The sequence below is a fragment of the Pogona vitticeps genome, chromosome 1 (genome assembly GCF_051106095.1).
Source record: "Pogona vitticeps strain Pit_001003342236 chromosome 1, PviZW2.1, whole genome shotgun sequence".
Classification (NCBI taxonomy): Eukaryota; Metazoa; Chordata; class Lepidosauria; order Squamata; family Agamidae; genus Pogona; species Pogona vitticeps.
In genome coordinates this window covers 76,797,249-76,821,546 of record NC_135783.1, presented here as the reverse complement: position 1 = coordinate 76,821,546, position 24,298 = coordinate 76,797,249, and the positions used below count along the sequence as shown (strand labels likewise).

General features: G+C 41.4%; 1 protein-coding gene across 3 annotated transcripts in view; it reads right to left on the bottom strand.

The window, feature by feature from the left end:
- The window catches only part of EPM2A (EPM2A glucan phosphatase, laforin), a 59,028-nt gene extending 35,259 nt beyond the window's left edge, over positions 1-23,769 (bottom strand). The window contains exons 1-2 of one of the 3 annotated variants that reach the window (XM_020811522.3): positions 23,301-23,769; positions 504-678 (exon numbers count right to left, since the gene is read on the bottom strand). In XM_020811522.3, the coding sequence (XP_020667181.2) occupies positions 504-678; positions 23,301-23,565 (440 nt within the window). In that variant the 5' untranslated portion in view covers positions 23,566-23,769. Of the gene's footprint in view, positions 1-503; positions 679-22,916; positions 23,142-23,300 lie in introns of those variants that run through there. The other 2 variants (XM_072995728.2, XM_072995732.2) reach the window with 2 other exon arrangements.
- Between the last annotated feature and the right edge of the window lie 529 nt (positions 23,770-24,298).

Sequence of the window (24,298 nt, the reverse complement as noted above, 5' to 3'; positions counted from 1 at the left end):
CTAAAATCTTCATAACATGTAATCATGAAGGTTTCTTCATTTTATTTACTTTTTATATTTAAATCCTGTCTTTTCACCAAAATATCAAGATGATGTTTGATACTTCTGCTCCTCTCCTCTATCATTTCAACAGTCCTCTGAGACAGAGCAGCATGAGAGATAGTGACTGACCTACTGTCAGTCAGTAAGTTTAATGGTTCAGTAGGGATTGGAATCTGGAATGTACAACTTTTAATTCGAGACACCAATTACTATATCATGCATATTACACAGCAACGACCACTTACAGATGCAAGGCTCTAAGGCTACAATCCTAAGAACAGTTATGAGTATAGGTATGCTTAGGGTTGCAGCGTACAGAGTGTAAATCCTACTCAACTCATTTTGAAATACTTCTGCATAACCATGTTTAGGATCATATTGTACATCCTCATTTAACCACCATCTTCCTTTTCTGCTCTCTGTAATGCCTGATTTCCCTCCATTGTTCTTTTGTTGATTACCTGGAGTAGTGAATAGCCTGATGTCCAGCAATGTTAAAATAGAAATCAGTTGTATGTTTCATCTCGTCGGTATGCCCAGAAACTTCAATCCAGTGTCCTACTGGGAGGCAGTAAACTCCGTCAACCAAGTTGCTTGGGTTATAAACACTACAGCGATCATGGTGGGGCCCATTACCTAAAATAGAAATAACAAACACACATTGCAGATCAATACAGTTCAAGGATATAAAACATGAAGACCTTTGAGTGTATTGGATTTTCAAGTAGCACTGGATAGCTAGCTATACATTTTCAGAAAGCTTCATCATGTGCTTTTTCTTGTTAGAAAGGCAATCATCCTAAGCAAAAAAGTGGGGACTATGCACTGTAAAAAGCCTGCTTTAAAAAGAATTCCGCATGAGTCTAAAGAACGAATTCCATTCATCTGCAGTTTTTTTCAAATAGTATCTTTCAGGCATGCATATAATAGCAGCAGCTGGCACAAAAGCTAGGTATGCTTAAGCCTCTTGAAACAATTAAGTGTTTCTAATTTTGACCCTTAGTCTACCCTACGTATCTACATGTCTGTCTGCCTATCCAACAATCTGAGCCAAAAGAGAGAGAGAAGATACAAAACAGTATTGTACCTCTTTTAACTATTAGAGTACCTTTTTGAAGAGGCTGACAACCATGTTTAAAATATTGGATTATTTATCCAAGTACTGTATATACAAACATATCCTAAAGATACCCATAACATTTTCATCATTCGTATTATTTATTTATTATATTTATGTCCCGGATGTCTAGTTGCAAGCCATTACTTAGACATCCACTGGCTTAGAAAATAGATAGGGTAAGAATTCCTAACCAGACAGAACCAAATTGCCCTCAAAGAGAAGCTACTTAAACCTATCCAATTGCTCTATACTAATCCTTCACCAGCAATTTCAGCACTGTAGTGCAGACATTTTACTCATGGATGCTTTCCCTGTTACAGGAATTAACAGTGCCATCTGCTGCAAGAAAAATGGAATGTGCCATGGTTTGGCACTTTCTTTTTGAAACCTGTGGCTTGAATATGTAAACCTAAACTCTGCATTTAGAACCTAATTGAAGCTTTACAGAGGTTTTAAACAGGTAGTTGATGAAAGAACTGGTCAACTTTGGTTGGGTCAGACAAAATAAGATGTAATTTAGGTAGGAACAACTAGTTCTACCACAAAAAGGGACTGGTAATAATATCAAAGAGATATCAAAATGCCACAAGCTTGCACTCATGAATAAATCCCTCAAACACAATGAGACTTTCTCTTGAGAAAGCTTTTTGTGAATTATGATTTCATTATACAGTACTGAGGTTCCATATCAACCTTACATTCCTTAACATGTCAACAAGCTGTGAGTGAATAAAACCCCAGGAGGCTATTAAAAGTACTAAGTTCAAACTAAACATTATGATTAGCACTTTTCTTTTGGAAGAATTGCTTCAAGAAGTGGAAAAAAAACATCAATTTGACATAGCATGTTATTTTTTATCTCCCTATTTTGCATTCTAATGTACTTCGCTTTGTGATTAATGCATGTGAAGGTTAACAGGCTTAATTTGCAAGTCTGACTGCCAGGCACATATCTCTCAGGAAATCCTGCAGAAGAGAAAATGAGTTAATTGTTGGGCATATGTATTTCCCTTAATGTCTAATTTCCTCATTGGATGGACTGCTAGGAATACCCTTTATGATAATGGTCACTTTGTTAAAGAGCATTCTTTGTTCCTCCACATCTCTTCAGCACTGCCATTAAGAAGGGTCCACACATATAGGAAAAGGAAGTCTTAGGTCTGGTGTTGTAAGAAAGCAGTTTATTAATAAAATGATTTGCTCAACTTATTTCAGGTATAAATTCCCCTTCTTCAGGAGCTACAAATGATGCAAAGAGAGGCAATAAAAATACACTACTCATTTCCCTCTCCCTGTCCCCCCTTCCATCTTTTCCTTTTTAAGAATTATGATTTCATTATACTGAGGTTCCATGTCAGGCAGAAAATAGCAATTTTTGCAGAGCATTTAAGTAAAAATCAAAGGAAAGAAAAACAACAGTGAGATTCCTTATACAGTGGTGCCTCGCTTAACGAGCGCACCATATAACGAAGAATCCGTATAGCGATCCCTTTTTGGGGATCGCTATACGGAGCTGCCCCAATCGCCGCAATCTGCCCCAATCGCCCCAATCGCCGGGGTCGTGAAAACGCTGCGGGGGGCCATTTTGGGTCATCCGCGGCCATTAAAATGGCTGCGGACGACCCGAAATGCCCCCCGCAGCGTTTTTGCAACCTTGGTAAGCAAGGGGAGGGCGCGAAAACACTGACGGGGCCATTTCAGGTCATCCGGCGGCCATTTTGGAGCCGCCGAACAGCTGATCGGCGGCTCCAAAATGGCCGCTGGACCGTGAAAACATCACTGGAGGGGTAAGTTTTGGTGCCTATTGGAACGCATTAAACTAAGTTTAATGCGTTCCAATAGGCTTTTCCTGCCCCGTACAGCGATGTTTTCGCACAGCGAAGGTTAATCCGGAACGGATTAACCTCGCTATGCGGGGCACCATTGTATTGAATTTAACCATAGAGGCCACAATGAAAAGCTAATGTGGTATAATGATCAGAGACTGAGCTATGACTCAGAAGACCTGGGTTCAAATCCCCACTCAGTCATAAAACTCACTGGGTGATGTTCAGCCAATCACATCCCTCAGCCCAACATACCTCCCTCCCTCCTAGAGTTGCTGTGAGAATAAACTGGCGGAGGGAACGCCATGAAGGAGAGCCATGTATGTGCCTTTAGATCACTGGAGGAAATGCAGTGTATAAACACAACAAACAAGCAAACAAAAAAAATCCAGACAGATAACAGAAGCAAGAAGGTGATCCTCTATTCTGGATCTGGTCCTTATGAACTGGTCGACAATGTGGAAATAGTGGGAAGGTTGGGGGGAAACCCTCTTGAGATTCCTTATATTGAGGAAAGGGAAAGCTGAGAGTAGGACCTTGCACATTCTGTGCTTTAAGAAGACTGATTTCAATAAGCTTAGGGAAATTTGGGTGAAATTCACACAGATCACAGTGATTACTAAAAGTCAGCATGGGTTTGCCAGAAACCAGTTATGCCACACCAATATTTTTCTTTCTTTCTCTGTGTTTAATATACAGTGGTGCCTTGACTTACAACCATCTTGACTTGCAACCAATTTGAGTTACAACCAGCTCTGTTCGCGACATTTTGCTTTGACTTGCAACCAGAGCTTTGAGATACAACCGGAAAAAAGGCCTCCTTTCCCCATTGTTCCCTCCCTCTCTCCCTCCTTCCTCTCCCTCCTTTCCTGCCCTATTTTAACCTTAGAGGTCATTTTAGGTTTAAAAAAGTCTCCCTCTAGTGAACGGATTAACAGCTTTTGCATTGCCTCGACTTACGACCATCCTGACTTGCAACCAAATCAAGTTACGACCAGCTCTGGTCGCAAAATTTTGGTTTCACTTGCAACTGGAGCTTTGAGATACAATCAGAAAAAAGGCAGGGGAATAAGGCAGGGAATTTAAACTGGTAACCGTTGGTCGGCAAAGAGGCTGCTTCTTTGTAGCTCCTTCGCCCCAGCGGTTAGAGCGTGCGAGTTCTGAGGGAGGCTTTGGACTGCCTGGTACTGCTGGAATGGGTTTGTTTGATTCGGGGGGGGGGGTATGTTTCTGTGCTTTTGATGGGTCTTGCAGCGTAGCATTTTTGGTTCCTGCTGGAATGGGGTTTTGTTTTGTTTCAGACGCCAAACACTCCCCCCATTGTCTTCTCTCTCTCTCTCTCTCTCTCTCTCTCTCTCTCTTTGTGCTTAAAAGCAGAAACCTTGACCTGAGGGGTCTGTGTACTCCAGTGATTACCTTCTTTCTTTCCTCTTTCCCCCATTGTTCCCTCCCTCCCTCCTTTCCTGCCCTTTTTTCAACCATTAAAAACGGTTAGAACGGATTAATTGTTTTTCAGTGTATTCCTATTGGAAATGGTGCTTTGAGTTACAACCATCATCCCGGAATGAATTAAACTTACAACTCAAGGCACCTCTGTAATAATAAACCTGGTAGATCAGGGGAATGCTGTGGATGTAATAAATATGGAACTGAACAAGATATTCAACTAGGTCTCATATTATATTCTTGTAGTCATGCTGGTGAAAATGTAGGCTTGGCAATACAACTCTTAGGTGGATTTGTAGGTGGTTGATAGACCATGGCCAGAGAGTACTCACCAGTGCTTCCCTGTCATCCTGGAGAGATATGACAAATGGGCTACCAGAGGAATAGTTCCTGGGCCCATTGTTGCTTAGTGTATTTATAAATGAGCTGAAGGAAGGAACAGAGCAAGCGCTCTTCAAATGTGCAGATGACACCATGTGAGGTGCTTGCCATTTGCATCCGTCATGGGCCATCTGCTCCCCTGCCCCGCTGGAAGGCATACTGGGAGTTGCCACACTCAATTCTTAGGTGGATGCAGATGCAGGATGGCAGGTCCGGGGCAGAGACAAGGCAGAGGCAGGAGAAAGGGCCCAGCTCAGCTAGTGAACAGCTGGTGAGAATAAAGGAGGAAGGAGGAGAAAAGGCACACAGGAATGGAGACCGAGTCAACAGAGAAGGAGAAAAGATGTGGGCTGATGTGGCTGAGGGGCTGGACCCTATCTCTTACACATCAGGGGATGTGGACTATGTGTACATAGAAGATCCCTGCACTGTGGGTCTTGGTAGCAGTTTCCATGGCCAAAGAAAGAGGACACAGGAAGGAGTGCCCATTGTCAGTCCCCCAGCATCACCCTCTCTCTCAAGGTTTGAAATACTGAATGTATAGGTTGTTCAAATAATTAACAGAAGTGTAAAAATGCAACCCTGAAAGTGTACATATGCTTAACAAAATGAAGTTTGAACAGCAATATACTGCACAACAATCAGCTAGCTCCCTAAACTAGCCATCATAGGGATGTTGGGTTGGCAAAACTAATGGGAATGTTCATAAAAATGTTAAGATACATGTTTAATAGGTTAGTGGTTTGCTCTATCAGTGTACCTCAACTGTTGACAGAGAGAAAAATCAACAAATGAGAGCATAAATGCACAACACACACACACACACATAATCATGTATATATGTCTATGTTAATGTATACTTTTAAGAACTTTGATATTTTAAGACAGGGTTTCCCAACCCCCAGGCCATCCCAACATCTCTATGATGGCTAGGACAGATGAGCAGCGAACAGAAGGAGAACGGGAAGCAAAGCTCTGCCTCCTGTCAGCACCGTCCTCTTAGATTCTAATGCTGCTGCTGATCTAACAGGAGGTGGGGTTTCAATTGCAGCTCACCTCCTGCTTGCAATTTCCTTTGAGCTTGATTCAAAGCTATCCTCCAACAACTTACTGCATAACAAGTACTCCCTCCCCCCCCCCCCCAGTCCTTGGGAAAATGGTCTTCAACGAAACCAGTCCCTGGTGTCAAAAAGGTTGGGGCTCATTGTTTTAAGAGATGTAGTCTCTGCTTTTCATTTTATGCCTTTTTAGGTTACACATAAGCTCCTGCATTGTTAGAATGTTAACTGATACATTCTCATTGTTCTTTTTTTAATTCTTAAAATATATTTTTATTATAATTTTATGCTCCTGTATTTTGGATTGAATTCTGACTTTCTATCATTGCCTGTTCACTTCCCAGGGTCAAGCTACTGAGTTGTTCTATTCCAACATAAGTCCTTACAGGCAGTCTACACCAAACAAAGCCCATCCCATTTGAAAGTTACTGCTAATGACAAGTTCAGACAAGCAGCACTCTTCTTTTGATTTTGTGACCCTGTGTGGGCAGACTTCCTATTACCAAGCTCCAAAATCAATCCAAGACTTTTTTTTACTCTCAAGATCCTTCCTATCACTGTCTCTTAATTATACTGGTGCCTATCTTGTATTTCTGGGACCAGGTTTCTTTCATCTGTACTTGAATCAACTACCTCCCTCTGTCTTCATCCAAATTCAGTCATTGTAAAAGTATCTGTCAACCCTGATCCCTGTCATCGCTTTAATCATGTGAAAACAATAGTCTGAACAAAACTGCTCTGTCCACATGAGGCGGAACCCTGATTCTTTCTTGTTCTGGCTGACATGGATGTCAGAGGTGTAAAACTCAATTTCATCTTGGGCCACATTGGCATTATGGTTGCCTTCAAAGGGCCGGTTGTATCTGTAAGATTATATAAATGTATCTACTCCTTATCATATTAAATATAATCCTCCTCATTCAATTATCACTTTTTGATTCTTTGCCGGTTGGAATACTGGGATTAGAAGTCCCACTGGGCAGATTCCCAGCATGCCTGTGAGCATTATGAGAGACAGTGTAAGCACCTGCGCATTGTATACTGCACAGTAGCAGACAACACTGAGAGGGCCACATGAAATGACCCGGCAGGCCATATTCGGCCCACAGGCCTTGAATTTGACACATGGATACAATATTGTTACACAATCAATTAACCAGACTATCCAAGACTGTGATTTCTTGACCCAAAACATGTAGACCAGAGCTTCTGCTTGTTTTAAGTTTCTAAATATGCAAGGGCATCTATTCCCTTACTATAAAACAAATCCAATACATCCATTTTGACTTTGTATCTTCATCTTCAAAACCCTCTGCCTGATCCACTAAAGGGCAAAGGAAATCTACCTGTGATTAACCTCCTAAGCCCTGCCATTTCTCCACTATCTTCCTCACTTCTTGTTTGGTGAGCAGTAACTCCCCACCTGTCTAAATGCTAAGAGTTGGTACATTTATGCTGAGGATTTCTTGTTTCTGCCAGCTTTTACAGTTAACTAAATTCATGTTTCAAGTACATTTATTATAGAGCTCATTTCCTATTTATTTATTTATTTATTTTTACCCCACCTCTCTCCTTGGAAAGGACCCAAGGCAGCTTACAACACTGAAAGTTCTTTTTGTAAAAAAAAAATTCCACGATTGTTCAAAAACTCTTCCATATAATTTACTTGCACACCAGCAAGTACAAGAAGAAAGCAATCAGCAAATCCTGCCTTACAAATCAATCTTTGTGAACAGTATTCCTTTCAAAGCCTACAGGACTGCCCATATGGCTCCTGGCATGATGTGTAAGAAAGATGATCAAGCTGGCATATCAAAAGCCATTGGCTTTATTGCAAAGCAGATTAAAACAAAGATCTCTGAGCAATGTGTCGCTCAAATGGGAGGGAAGAACAAACAAGAATATAAAAAGTCAGTAAGATATGATCAAAAGTGAAAAGTAATCCAAAGCAGCCAAAAATCTGTGGAGGAAGGGAAAACACAAGCACCAACATCAGAAAGAGAGAAGGGGGAACTCAGAAGAGAGAAACTCAAGTGCACAACACAGCTACATAGAAGTCTATCTATTGAGACCTGTACAGTATTACAAATTGGCAAAGGGCCAAGGGATGATTTTAAGAGCTTTTTGTGTTTTTTAATACCTTATATCCACTTAAATTTTTAAACCAATCAATTTGTAGCCCTCATAACTGCAAACAAAAATAAACACAGATGGCAATGAGTCTGTAAAGAACACTCAGCTCAACTAGCTGACTAAAAGGAGAGGGGGGGAGGACAAAAGAATAGGCTACTTGCCTATAACTGTGCTTCTTCAAGTGATCATCTGTGAATTCATGCTTATCAGTATTTCTGCACCTGCACAAAACTCATCAGAATATTCTAGAACATTCCTTAAGAAAAAGTGTAGAGGCAGCTACAGTCCTAGTAGAGTGCCCCTTCAGGGAACTGGTCTCTGCCAGCTAAGACAATATTCACAAGCCACTTTGATAGGTGTTGAGATGTATCTTTTTGCCCCATCTTGGAGCCCTGACAGTTAACAAATAGCTTGTTAGTCTTCTGGAAGTGCCCAGTTTTTGAGGTATAAAAAGCTAGGGCAAACATCTACCATATGCAATGCTTTTTTCAGCTCAGTAGAAGGTGATAGAAAGAAAGTTGGAAGCATGAGAAGCTGGTTGAGGTGAAGGTTGGAAAGTACTTTGGACAGGAAAGACATATCAGGAAAGATGGTAGAATCTCTGCAGAATTGTAGGGGGGAAATGGGTCATGCCAAAAGGCACACAATTTACTTGCTCTTCACACTGATGTGATTTTTTTGTTGTTTAGTTGTTAAGTCATGTCCGACACTTCTCCAGGCTCTCCTGTCTTCCACTGCCCCCTGGAGTTTGGTCAAATTCATGTTAGTAGCTTCAATGACACTATCCATCCATCTCGTCCTCTGTTGTCCCCTTCTCCTCTTGCCTTCACACTTTCCCAACATCAGGGGCTTTTCCATGGAGTCTTCTCTTCTCATGAAATGGCCAAAATATTGGATATTCAGTTTCAGGATCTGTCCTTCCAGGGAGCACTCAGGGTTGATTTCCTTTAGAATTGATAGGTTTGTTCTCCTTGCAGTCCAGGGGACTCTCAAGAGTCTCCTCCAGCACCACAATTCAATAGCATCAATTCTTCAGTAGTAAGCCTTCTTTATGGTCCAGCTCTCACTTCCATACATCATGACTGGAAAAGCCATAGCTTTGACTATGTGGACCTTTGTCGGCAAGGTGATGTCTCTGCTTTTTAAGATGCTGTCTAGGTTTGTCATCACTTTCCTGCCAAGAAGCAGATGTCTTTTAATTTCATGGCTGCCACAACAATCAGCAGTGATCAGAGAGCCCAAGAAGGTAAAATCTGTCACTGCCTCCATATACTGTATTCTCCTTCAATTTCCCAGGAGGTGACGGGACCAGTGGCCATGATCTTAGTTTTTTTTTTATGTAGAGCTTCAGACCATTTTTGCACTCTCCTCTTTCACCTTCATTACAAGGTTCTTTAATTCCTCCTCACTTTCTGCCATCAGAGTGGTATCATCTGCATATTGGAGGGTGTTTGATATTTCTTCCAGCAACCTTAATTCTGTCTTGGGATTCATCCAGTCCAGCTTTTCGCATGATGTATTCTGCATAGAAGTTAAATAAGCAGCTGTTCCATATCCAGTTCTAACGGTTGCTTCCTGTCCCACATATAGATTTCTCAGGAGATAGATAAGGTGGTCAGGCACTCCCATTTCTTTAAGAACTTGCCATAGTTTGCTGTGGTCCACACATTCAAAGGCTTTTGCATAGTCAATGAAGCAGAAGTAGATGTTCTTCTGGAACTCTCTGGCTTTCTCCATAATCCAGCGCATGTTAGCAATTTGGTCCCTAGTTCCTCTGCCCCTTCGAAATCCAGCTTGGACTTCTGGGAGTTCTTGGTCCACATACTGCTGAAGACTACCTTGCAGGATTTTCAGCATAACCCTGCTAGCATGTGAAATTGTACGGTAGTTGGAGCATTCTTTGGCACTGCCTTTCTTTGGGATTGGGATGTAGACTGATCTTTTCCAATCCTCTGGCCACTGCTGAGTTTTCCAAACTTGCTGGTATATTGAGTGTAGCAGCAACCACATAGTATCTGCGTTGTCCGGGACATCCAGATCTTTCTGGTATAATTCCTCGGTTTATTCTTGCCACCTCTTCTTGATGTCTTCTGCTTCTGTAAGGTCCCTACCATTTTTGTCCTTTGTCATGTCCATCTTTGCACAAAAGGTTCCTTTAATATCTCCAATTTTCTTGAACAGATCTCTGGTTTTTCCCTTTCTATTATTTTCCACATCCAGCTTACCAAGGTTCATAGATCTTACATTCCAGGTTCTTATGCAGTGTTTGTCTTTGCAATATTGGACTTTCCTTTCACTTCCAGGCACATCTGCAGCTGAGCATCCTTTCAGCTTTGGCCCAACCACTTCATTAGCTCTGGAGCTACAGTGTTGCCTCGCTAGACTATTGCCTTGAGAGATGAAAAACCTGCAAGACGATTGTTTTTTGCGATCACTATGATGCCTCACAAGACTTTTTTTCTATGACCGTGCTTCACAAGACTTTTTTTCTATGACCGTGCTTCACAAGATGTTTTTCTTTTGAGACCGATGCTTCGCAAGACTTTTTTTTTTTAGACCGATGCTTCAGAAGATTTTTTTTTTGAGACCGATGCATAGGGAACCTCACAAGACGATTTTTTCACGACAATTTTCACGGAACGAATTAAAATCGTCTTGTGAGGCACCACTGTACTTGTACTTGTCCTCCGCTCTTCCTCAGTAGCATGTTGGACACCTTCTGACCTGAGGGGCTCATCTTCCAGCGTTATATCTTTTAGCTTTTGTTTCTGTCCATGGGGTATTCTTGGCAAAGATACTGGAGTGGCTGTCCAGTTCCTGCTCCAGGTGGATCGCATTTAGTAAGAACTGTCCACTATGACCTGTCCTTCTTGGTTGTCCCTGCACGGCATAGCCCATAGCTTCTCTGAATTACTCAAGCCCCTTCACCATGACAAGGCAGAAATCCATGAAATACAGTTTTATATGTAAATTGTCTTATGTCTGCTGCAGCCACTGGCCTAAAAGGTGGTTTCATTAGCTGGTTGAGAAGCAGTGAAAGTGACCACTGGGGAGGTGCAGCCTGCACATCAAGGAAAACATTCTGTAAACCTTGGAGAAATTTCTTCAGAGTTGGATGCTTGAAAAACTGGGATACTTTGGAACTGGGGATGGTTTGTGTGTGTCATTTTGCCACTTAAGCAGAGAAATATACCTTTATGGAAGAATGGAACAGACCATTCTTCTTCATGTATAAATGAAAATGCAACACCATATGTAGTGAGGTTGGGAGAACAGATTTTTTTTATTGAATGGGCAAAAAAAGAAAATTGTTGCCATTTATACGCAAAGTTCAATCTAGTGGAAGGCTTGCTAAATTCATGCACAGTTCTCCTTAGCACTGGAGAATTCTCCATGCTGTCAATCTCAGCCTGGATAGGTCTGTATGGTGAATTGCTGTTCTGGGACAGTAAGTGAGAAATCAGTGGCAACTGGAAAATGTCTTGTGTTATTACTTTCAACGTTGCAAGCCAGGCTTGGTGTGGCCACCACAGAACTATTAAAGCACAGTGTGCTGATTACATACTGCTCCATAGTGCTTAAAGAACTCTCTGACCGGTTTACAATTTAATTAGGCAGGGTACGCATTGCCATACACCCCCACAAGCTGGGTGCTCAGTTTACTGACCTCGGAGTATGGAATGTTGAGTCAGCTTCAAGACAGCTACCTGTGCCCAAGATTGAACTCAAGTCATGAGCAGAGTCTTCACTGCAGTACTGCAGTTTAACCATTCCACTACAAGGTATCAGAATTGTGTTGGATCTCTCTTAGTAAAGCTTCGCTGTTATCCTGTGTAGCAGGGCTATTAGTGGAAAGAGGTAGAGAAAAATTTTCAACCATCATCATGAAGGCATCTTCTAGCAAACCATGACCACAACCTGCTCAAGAACAGTATCTTTGACATTTCTTGTTCTGAGTGGTGTAAAGATCTATACTGTTGGTTGACCCTACCAGTTGCAGATTTTGTTGAAGATTGTGGCTATCTCCATTCGTGGTCACAATCCACCTGTCTGCGCAGGCTATCAGCTCATTGTTTGTCTTCCCCTGCCATATTGATGGCCTTTGGGAAGATGTGGTATAGAAGGGACCATTCCTAGGAGTAGACTGTGAGGAGCAAAAGACGTAGAGTGCATTCTGTTCTGTTTATTTATGTAGTTCGTTGTGGTGGTCTTGTCAGTGGCCACCTGTACTACTTTTGAAATTAATGTTTTGAGTGCCTTGAAGGCTTTCATTACTGCACTCATGGAGTGTTCTTTAGCTGCCTTTAGTTTGTGATTTTGCTTTGATTTCTTTACAGTAACTGTACCATAATCAAGGTGTTGTTTTTTTCAAAAGGAAAAAACCACAGAGAAAACGGATTTTGGTGCTGATGCCACCCTCAAAGTAGACTCTGGAGCTGACAGAGTCCCTGAAGTCAATAGTATGCCATCGGTATCAAGTGGTAGTAATTGAACCATCTCAGCTTCCTTTGGCCTTGATCCAGGGTTTTAATAGTGGGTTCAGACTGAAAAACCTCAATGATGATTTGTCTTACAGATAGACACTGACAGAAAAGAGAATGCTTGCTGGGATAGCAATCTTACCATCTGTAGCGATTCTTTTCCCAGGGTGAAATTTAAGGTGAGGTTGTCATTTTAAGGTCGCAACTTTTATAAACTTGTGACTATGCTGACAAGATTGTGTCTGGTGCCCCTCACTGAGGTAGTATAAATACTTAGAATCTCTGTCAATGAGGGGATTTTTAAACAGGCCAGCCAAGGTCATAAAATGTGGGAAGGCCTCAACAACTAGGAACACTGACTATTGTTGTTGTGCCAACTCACATACGAGGGAAGGGAGACGATGATGAATGGGATGACGATGATGACAGAAGGTTAAAGCAGGAAGGTTTTCAATAGAAGAAACAAAAATAGCTCTAATGAAATATTCCAACACGTTTCTTCAGCAGAGGCTAAAAGGAACTGAAGGATATCTACTAGGTGCAAAGACATGTGCAGTAGGAAGGCTGCCCTAATGGTTCTATCTTCAAGCCTAGAATGCTCCAACCAGGTTTCACACAGGAGCAGGAACATCTACATGTGTGAGACCACAAAGAGGCATTACATACACTGTCCAAAGGGAATCTGCATTTCTTCACTGATTCTAAAACCATGCATGCAAATCAGTGTTCTGACCATTATTCATGAAGCTGGAACACTGGATCCAGCATCTACGACTGCATATGGGTTCCTGAAGCAGGACTAAGACTGTATTTGCCATGTCAGACACATTCTCATCACAACTGCCAGCCCTGACATTGTCAATCATATCTGTGTTTAGGGACTGAAACCTTTCTTCACATCCAAATGAGCAGTGACTTGAAAGCAGATACCGTAAAACCTCTGACTGAGGGCAGGCAAGTGTGTATCTCTGGAGCAAGGCTATAATTTAAAACCCCCACTCATGTTTCTGAATAAATAAAAGAATCTGAGGCCTCCCTCTCCTAAAGCTGGAAAAGAAACTGGTGAGAAAGGCCTAATGAATCTGAAATGCTCATAAAAGCACAGAAGCAAAAGTGGATAACCTGATGCATTGGTTTGGATTGGAATAATACATTTTCTGCAGGTGGAGATTTCTGTGTTCATTGTGGAATATCTTTCAAATAGTAATGCAGTAAGAATAATAGCCTCTTTGAGTGAACCCCTGCATTTTTATGCAGCTCAAGAATGTCATTTGAATTAGAGCAGGTTTTCAGAAACTTACAACAAAGCATAAATACACACACATTCCAGCATTCTTATACCATTATGCATCTTCAACTTAAGCTCTTTCTCAGAAGGTTGTAGTGAAGTCAGAATTGCCAGTTCTTTTCTCCATAATAGATTCTGGCAAATTAAAATCACAACTCGTACACAGAAGCATAGGTAACGCATAAACTACATCCACCACTCTATATGCACTCCATCTTCATGCAATATACTTTTCCCCTAAGAAACAAAAACCATTATAACTAGTGGCATGATCCATTATTTAAAAACAGGTAAACAGCCCCAAGCCTCTTTCACAGCTTTTCTGCAACTGTGCTACATATATTTCAAATGATTTTAACTAGGAAGCAATTATTCTGAGTGAAGACTTCCTTAATCAATTAAATTAATTAAGGTAATGCAAAAAAGGCTGTACACAATGTTTTGTCCCTGCATAAGGTAAAAAAAAAGTTGGAATAGTCTCAGTCTACACAACACCTTAGCCAAAGAAACAGAGTCCAGAAAACCATCTGGTTGGCAGAGAAAGGATAAGCTTAACACCCAGCTTCCTGATATTGCTGGTTGCCATTTCACCATTTAGATTCTTGCTCAACCAGCACACCTCTTTGCATGGCAAGGATTTCAAGTCAGCATCTTCCATCTCTGAGTTGCACCACTTCCTTAGATTCTGTGGTAAAGTCTGAACCCTTGTGGAGGAGTGGGCACCACTGCAGGGGGCACCATGGGATGTCACACTCAGGAGGAGCCACATAAGAGGAGCAAAAAGGCTTGGGACTAATTCCATACTTCACAGGAGGGAGTGGTTGCTGGAACACACTTGCCTGCAGCCTCAGAGATACAGTGGACCCTCGACTTACAGACGGCTCGACTTACAGGCTTTTCGAGTTACAGACTTCTCTGGCCGCAAAATGTAGATTTGACTTGCAGCCGGAGAAATTGACCTACCAACCAGAAAAAAACAAAATGGAACAAAAATAGAACAAAAACGGCTGGTTATGGGATTAATCAGTTTTCAATGCATTGTAGGTCAATGGAGACTCAACCTACAGACTTTTTGACTTGCAGCCACCGTTCCAATATGGATTAATTCCGTAAGCAGAGGGTCCACTGTATAGTAAAGCCATTGCCTGCTGGCCATAGAAAGGGCGTGTTATCTTAAACAGAGGGCAGAAGAAGGAAGAAAGGCCGACAGGCAGGGAGTATTCAGAACAACTGTAATTGTATAAGGAGATACAGAGTAGGGAGAACATTGTGTGACTGTGGGGAAATGGGAGAAGCACAGGGTGCTGCTGCCCCCAAACTGTCCTCCAGGTCTGATATCCTCAGCAGGCTTGGAGACATTCTCCTTGGATTGAAAATGCCATTGCTCATGGCACTCAATGAGAAAACTGAACTAGCATCCGGGACCTGAATCTGGATGAATGTGACAACCTTACCTGTACTACAAAGTCCTGGCTGGATGAAGTCAGGTCTCTCAGAGGCTCAACCTGTCTCAGATTTAAGTAGAGGCAGGGGAAAAGAGTTATAGAGGTCAATAATGATTCCATCCTCTTCACTAAGTGCTCTTCTCGGTTTGTTTATGTATATTTGAAAGTGGATGCACAGAACAGAGTAGGGATTCTGTTGGTGTATTGTTCACTCTGCTGCTTAGTTGTCTCCCCTTCCTGGGCTAGCCTGAGATGGATTATCTAGATCAGTGGTTTCCAACGTTGGGTAGCCTAGGTGTTCTTGAACTGCAATTGCCAGAAGCCCTCATCACCAGAGTTTCTGGGAGTTGCAGTTCAAGAACACCTGGGTTATCCAGGGTTGGGAAATACTGATCTAGATCAATTTTACTTTGGCTTCAAGCCAATGAACCATGACTTTAGTCACCTCCATGCACTACCTAAGCTGGAAATTGGAAAGGAATTATGTGCCCTCTTGGTTCTGCCACAACTCTTGACAGCTTTGAATACCATCAACCATGGTATGACTCTGGGCCACCTCCTTCAGGAGTGATTTCTTGTCACTGTTTTACAATGGCTCCAGTCTTTCCTGGAGGGCCTAACTCAGAAGGTAGTGCCAGAGAACTCATCTTCAATGCTTTGGCCTGTGGAATTCCTCAAATTTCCATTTTGTCCCCCACCCCCACTGCTATTAAACATATGCAAGAAACCAAAGGGAGAGACTGTCTGGAGTTCAAAGGTTTGATGCCATGAGAATGCTAATGATATGCAACTCTAGTCCTCTTTTCCATTCAAAAGCAAGGGAGCTGCCTTGGTTCTAAAATAGTGTCTGCATCAGTGATGGACTGGATGAAGACAAACAAGCTGAAGTTTAAACCAGACAAGACAAAATAGCCATATATATAAAGCCAACCTATACATACTGTATATACAAAAATCAGCTTGGGCCACATATGTGCCATAGGGCACATGATGCTCACCTCTATTGCACGAGAATGCACTGAATTCAGTATTTTTACTTTACAATGCCATCATCTTATACATCAGACAACACATAAAAAGAAAACTATAATTCCATGTCAGTTCAAATTTATTTCCAGTCACCTATATAAACAAACAATCCAAACTCCTGGAAGCATAAAAGCTTTGTTATTTAAAATACATTATTGGGCAATCAACAGTTAGTTACACTTAGTTCCCTCCCTTTCATTATTTCTCAGGCAACAAATGCACAGTTTTAATTGTCTTTTACTATGAGACACATAAATACTGGACAGATTCTACTAAATGTTGATTAAGTTATGACAGAGAAATCTCTTGTAGGAGAAATAAAAATTTATTATGAGGGGGAACAGTGGCATCTAGTGGGAGTTACAAGTAAAATACTTTGATATCCAGAGGAGTTGTACACAGGACTGTTTTTACCTCTTGAGAGGGGAAAGGGGGGATGTGGGGTGGGGATCAGGGGAAAGAGAATAAGAAAGGCAAATTGCCTGCAATCATAATTGTTATTCCCATGAAATAAATGCTTCCCAATAAAACCTATTTTGGAGGTCATTTGTTATCAAGTGTGCTCTCTATAGCATCAAGGGTTTAACCTAAAAGCCTAGAAGTATCCTGTTTAGTCAGTATTTATTCTCCCTTGGTTTAAATTTGGGTTTCAGTAAATACCTTACTGCTGGTGCGGGCACTGGCTATTATTGTAATATTAGACATCATTATAAACGTCACTTGCAGAGGCTCTGACTGATGTGATAATTAATGGGCATGCCCAACTGTTACTTACTTGACTTTCTGACAACATAAATTCTGGAACTCAAAATGTCACTCAAATTGATTATGATCAACACTGAATGTTGACTAAAACAACAGCTGCCTCACTACATTTTTCTAAAATGAATGATTTCAAGGAAAAGCTATAGAATTCCTAAGAAAAGGTATTTCCTTAATGACTTGTGGTCTGAGAGGGGTTTAAATAGACTGGTCTGCTCTATAGTTTTAAATGCGTTTTAATATTAATCTTCATTACCATTGTACAGTACTTAATTCTTTTTTAATATTTGTATACTTACTGTTTTATCTTTGAATACTGTTTTAGTAATGTAATCTGCCTTGGGTCCTTTGGGGGAGAAAGGCAGCATGGAAATATTTTAAATAAATAAGATTCATAACTTAGACCACAATAAATAACAGCTTGTGATGCGACAGATCTATTTGTTACTGACTGAAGTACTGTATTGGCAAAAACGTATTTTCAAACCAATTCCTTTGTCAACAAGCTATACCATCACTTTAAGCTACATGTAAGGAAAGTCAACATTAGCCTGCAGCAATACAGTAACTGTAGTACCTATGCATTTTGGTGTGACTGATTCTCACAGACACCAAGTGGACAACAGTGATAATGTTTCCTTCTCTTGCCCCAAGCAAATAACACTTTTGGAAAATGTTTTTATTTGTTGAGAATGGCCTACAATTGTAAAAGGCTAAACATATGTGTCATATGTATAAGTGCCCCATCTGGATGCATCAGAGCAAAAAGTGAGTGAGACGCGCAATGGTGGAAATTCCACATCAACCTGACCGCAAGCAATTGCCATGTATTCTTTCTCTTCCCAGAAAAAAACACACAATATCCCTTCTGTGCCCTTTTCCACTCCTACCATGTTTCCCCAAAAATAAGACAATGTCTTATGTTAATTTTTGCTCCAAAAACGCATTAGGGCTTATTTTCAGGGGATGTTTCATTTTTTTCATGTACAACAATCTACATTTATTAAAATACAGTCATGTCATCTTCTCCTGGTTGCTGCACAATGGTGGAGGGTGAGATTTCACTTGACTGGGGCTTATTTTGGGGGTAGGGCTTATATTACAACTATCCTGAAAAATCATACTAGGGCTTATTTTCAGGTTAGGTCTTATTTTGGGGGGGAAACAGAGTATATCCTATTTGGTCAAATGCAAGACGTTATTTTAAATTTGAGTGCACTGGCAGAAAAACAGCACATAAATACCATAAAGAAATTGTTTCAATGTCATCTCTGTCAATATTTGAAAATTTGGATTCATGAGGTACAGGAATGATTATGGGGTTATAGTGGGAAAGTACTTTGAAAATGAAACTGCTTCTCATAATGCAGCTTTGAATCAGTTGTTTACAAACACGCTGTTTCCAACTAGCTTGAAAGCAAGGTCAGTTTCTGATAATGTTTTTAAGTAGTTCTTTCATAGTGTGGTAATTTCTGTATATAAACAAAATCATGGAATGTTCTGGTTAAATTTGTAAACACAGATTACTGTAAACAGCAGGTGAAGGATGTAATGATAAAATACTGTAGTGTCTTATAGCGCCATCTTTTGAAAAATGTAAAAATATGAAATTTAAGTTTTTCCTGCCTTTGTAAAACATTAGTCAGAAATTCCTATATAAAAAAAACTGAGATGGGAATTCCAACTTTAAGATTCTCTGCAGTAGGACTTTTAAAAAGTCAAGAGACAGTCACAAAAAAAATCTAAATAAGCACTGATTGGTTTCAGGAGATTGAATGGGAAGAAAATGAATGGAGATGAGTATTAGATGAGAACATGTAAAATTTCCTACCATTGAAAATCCTTAGTAAAACAAAGTAAGGGGAAGTGAAAACAATTGGTAAGAGTTATAAATATGTGGAGGTAGGACACACAAAATATGCATCAGGGCATTCATTCACAAGAAGATGGCTTTGCATTACACTACACAAGCTGAATATTAGTAAGGCTGATATCACGGGGCAAAGCAGCAGCAACACAAAAAATCAACAATGGATTTTTTTACATAAACTTTAAAAGCCGGTCTGGGTGGGGACTTTATTAAAATATGTTTATGTTTGTGTTATTAATACACTTAGAGGCTATGTAATGCTTTTCTTTTTATATTTTTATTGTTGACAATTCTGATATTTTCCCATGCTTTTTAAATGAGGCTTACAATAATGTGTTTTACCTTTTAATAATTTTACTACTTAGAGATGTACTCTCAGCCTTTATAGGCTAAAAGCTCCTGTATTTTTAGGGTGTGACTTAAAACATTCTAATATTTTTGATTGTATTTTCCTCCTGTGTTTCTGACTTTTTAAAGCAACATACCTATAACTTCTCAAAAAGTTACATGTTTTCAATAACTTTTGAATTTTTGAATCTAGAAGCTATGTAGATAAATAAAGCTTGATAGATGGACAAGTTGAGTTGCCTGGGATTATTGAAACAATGAAAATACTTGTATCTTGATACTCAGATGAACTTTAATATGTCTGTGGTTATTTGATTTCATTCTGGGATAAACTCTATTGGGATAAATGCAGCTGTGATGAATAACAGGCTTCCAATGTTTCCCCAGGGGTGTTTATGTATCTCTGAGGACTCCTGGGGGAGTCAAGAACACTATCTTGGCATCTGACAACCTCCTCCTTCCTTGGTCACTTTTGTTCTTTAATTTTGTTTCTATTTTTGACTCCACTGACCCTTAATTGACATTTTTCATGCACTACACAGTCAATTTTAAAATGTCAACTCATTTTTTAAGAAACCTGAACTCAAACAAAACACTTAAGAAGGCGGGGTATAAGGAAGCCACCTCTTGCCTGCATACTATCTCCTCTACTCTAAAAAAAAAAAAAGCGGGGGGCAACTAAAGTAATTGAAGCCTGGGGTGGAAAGTGGGAAAAGACCAGTGTAACTGGGAGAAAAGGGCCCACCAAAAGTAGAAGAAAAGGTGGGAAAGGAGGAGTAGATAGTTGAAGAGGAAGGGACAACAGAGAAGGAGATATATAAGGGTATGGTCACTAGACGGGGAGACTGGACAGAGAGTGGAGAAAAATTCAGGGAAGTCCTACCAGAAGGGTGAGAACGCATGGAGTTAGAGAATGCTTGGACAGGAGAGATGAAGAAGCTGATTGTGTCAGGAGAAGAGGCAGAGAGGAAGAAAAGAGAAGGGATGTCCTGAAAACCCTCTTAGTGGGTGTGGGGACAGAGAGAGAGAGGAGGAGGAACCTGGAACAAGCCCAGACCCAAGAGGATGCTAAGAAGAGGGAACAGAGAAGTGGTGGGAACCCCCTTCAACTGCAGGAGATCTATTCTCCACAGAACTGGAGGTCCAGGGTGAATCCTAGGGGACTACCAATGGGGAAGATTAGTGGAAAATCAGCCGCCATATAATCTATGTCTGTGTTGTTGCCACCAGGGTCCACACCAGGTTTGAAAGAAGAGACATAAGACCTTTAGTATTCTGAGGGCAAGAGGCTTCGGATCCTGGATCAGCGTTCTTGGAATCTCTTCCTTACCCTGTTGGTAAGGAAGGATCTGTGACTGCTGAAGTCATACCCGTTGCCTCTGTTGGGCCCGAATCAATCAATGATAACTGTTTAAAGCAAGAGAATGAATCACTGTTTACTCTGTTGCTGGTGAATTGGGGGGGCTACACATGCTAACAAACAGTACACAGTGTTTGCCATCTTTATCTAAAAAACAACAAATCATCAACCTTCCACAACTATCAATATAATAATCATTACAAATTAATTCTATGTTTTAAATGATCATTTCCTATTATCATTAGTTACCTTTACTGCAGTTTTTAAATATAAGGTACAAGGGCCTCACTTGCCATTTAAGGAATTCCAGTATAACCAGCAAAATATTTACCAATTTCATAAAAATTACATAATGACACCTTGAGGACTGAAAAGTTGTTGCCCTTAGTAGAACAAACTGTAGCTTTTGTGGTGCATTAATGTTGCTAAGCATTCTCTTTAAAATATGTGTGCAGGTATCAAAGAGGTCCAAGCAATATTGAACAAAGGACTGTAGTGCACTGAAATGAAACAGAATAGAGCGTAGACCAAGATGGACAGCTTATGTGATTCTTCTGTTGTTCTTCAACTTCAGTTTCTATAAGCCCTAGTGAGCATAGCCACAGTGGAAGATTATGAGAGTTGCAGTCTCATCATTTGAAGATCTACAAGATACCCGCCTAGAGTGGGCTAATAGTCCAGATAGGCGGGGTATAAATAAATGAATGAATGAATGAATGAATGAATGAATGAATGAATGAATAAATAAATAAATAAATAAATAACCATTCTGGTGTACATTCAAAAATTAGCCTGTTAACAAACTGAATGGATGTGAAAAGAGTAGCAATGACAGATAAACCTGGAAGCCAGAATGATTATATTTTGGTATTTGGGCAGAAATTTATTATAGTATATCGGAGAATCTGGGAGCACAAACAGTGAAACACAGAAAAGGATCTTAGAATTAGTGGAACCAGGAAGTAGCAGTGGTCACATGTGACTATCTCTGATTTGAGAGAAGAAATATTGCGCATGAGAAAATTTTGCTAGACAATATAGGGAATAATAGCATATTAGAATGGAATGGAGAAACAAATATTTACAAGTTCACTGATCCTTACAGATAAGCCACAACCCTGTGAAAAGAAGCACCAAGTTCTATCCATTTCCCAGCAGGCCTCTACATTTGTGGGTTGGGTCTCTCTCCTTGACCTGTCTACTTGTCTTCCAGTAAATGAAAGAGATGATGCAACACTCTGCCCATCTCCAGCACACACTCAGCTGCAATTCATAAATGCCTGTGCAGTGCTACCCTCATCAAAACGGACTGATGGGGTAAAAAAAATAAAATAAAATGGGATGAGAAAGGGAAGGAAATGGAGGATGCTGGAAAGTAGCATGGCTGACTTAGCATAATGAACAGAGCAGAGTCCACTTAGCTAATTTACTGAGCATGGAATACATTCCATATATGCAATTGTCCACACTCTGTTTCAGTTTAATTTGCAGGAGGGGGGAATCTATAACAAAACCTTCAATTATATTTGGAGATGGTGAAATATATACATAAACACAACTATGAGGATATGTGGGTACAGGATTGCCAGAGACAAAATGAGTTTATAGGGCAAAAAGAGGAAATGAAACCAAAGTTCATTTGATTTAAATTAAATTTATTTAAATCACTGCAGGGTGGATAAAAATCAATAATTTTTATTTTAAAATCTGATTTATATTTTAAAAATCTGATTTAAATTTTTAAAAAAGCATTATTTTTACCCAGCCTGCAGGGATGTAAATCGATTTGATTTAAATCACATTAACCCTGAATGATGCTATCTAGTGTGGTCTGCATACATGAACACTCTTTGCGCAGGACACCACCCCAACACAGGGCAACCTACTCCCAAAACGGATCCATCCAGCTTTCAGAAACGGATTTAGTATCTGAAGGATAAGAAAACAAACAGACGGGACAAAAGGGAATAAAAAGGCTGACTTTATTTGGCAGAAACTTTCATGGCCTGCAACCCTCTTCTGAGGCTCCAGAGGAGCAGGGCTGCAGCCCTATTCCAAGGGGTAAAGGCGGACCTATAAAATTAAAAAGGGATCCTGATGATTTCGTATGATTTTTTCGTATGATTTTTTTTTGGGGGGGTGGGGTGTGGTATTCTTGCGAAGCCACCACCAAACCATAGATCCCATCTGTCCCTACATGGATCTTTGATCTGATGGTGTTTTCACAATAATCCCACAAAAATAATCATACAAAATAATCAGGATCCATCCATGATTTCATATGCTGTATTACTTTCTTCCCTTTTCCAAGCCAATGCCAAACTAACCTTGCTTACTCCTTCAGGTATCACATGACTCTGTTGTTTATTCTGAAACAGACTCTTACCCTCCCCGCTAGCGAAATGTTATCTTGTGCAGTTATTTATTTCTTTGATTTCCACACCGCCCATCTGGCTGCAACCTTCCCGGGTTAAACAAGCATCTTTCTTGCATAACAGCGAGCTTGTTTTCCCTCCCGAGGAGCGGCGGGCGGATGGCCCCGCCCCCTGCCCCGCCCCACCGCTCGCGCAACAGGCGCCAATAGAGGTCGCCAATCCCGTAATTGGAAAAATCGCAGGCTCCGGACCGGTAACGTGGCCACGCCCACTCCTCCTGCCTCTGCGGAAAGCGGGGCGGCGGCGAGCGCGCGAGAGGCCCGGGCTGGCCGTTACCTTCCCACAGGGTATCTCCTGTCTCGCGCCGCCTGAGGAACTTGTACCAGAAGGTGCACGCGGCCTCCTCCTCGGGCAGCGCCACCTCCGCCAGCCACAGGACGGGCTCCTGAGCGGGCAAGGGAGCCAAGGGCCGCACCGGTTTCATAGGGACCGCTTGCTTCGGCTCCCACTGACCCAGCTCGGGCCTGGAGCCTGATACGGCGAGGGACGTCCCCCCTTCAGCCAGCCGGGCGGGCAGGATGACCCCAAAACGGAACAGCATGGCAGCGGGATTCAGCCCGGCAGAAAACTAGCCCTACTTAAAAGGAGGAGAAGGCCGAGGGGTGTGGGTTGGTGGCTGGATTTCCACTCATTATCGCTAGGGGGGGAGTAAGTCTTCGCCGCGGACGGGCTGCGACGTCACTCCTGCCGGCGTGACTCGCTGCCCTGAATAGGGAAGAAAAAGGCGGACCAGGGGGAGGCGAGAGCGAACCCGCCGGTCACGTGACTTGGGCCGGGTTGGCGGGGAAGCGATGGGCGACACGAGGAGGAGGAGCCAGGCTGCTGGGGGGAGGAGTCCTGCGTGGTGAAGCTTCATGCACCCTCTCCCCCCCCCCCCCGGCTTAAAAAATAAGCGTGTGGCTGGGGGTCAAGTTCAGTCAGGGCCAGGCTCGCGGGTTGTGTGGGGCCTTCCAGCGTAAAGGGTTGAGAAGCTGCCTGGCTCTCTAGTACAGTAGCTATGGAACAGCGGTGCCTGTTTCCTTGATCGGCTGCAGATTTATGATAAGGGTTGCTAACTCTTAGTCCCATGTCCTACTGCAAGTATACTAACTTCTGACCCACCCAGGTCTTTCTCCTCATCCTGTGCCTTCTGCCATAAATATACTGTACTATAAATGATAAATATAACAGGACGCATTTAAACATACACATGGCAGAACTCCTTTGATAGACTGATTGTTGATGGATGTGGTTTAATCTACTGCTGTAAGTTGAGAGCCGCTGCCAATATGGGT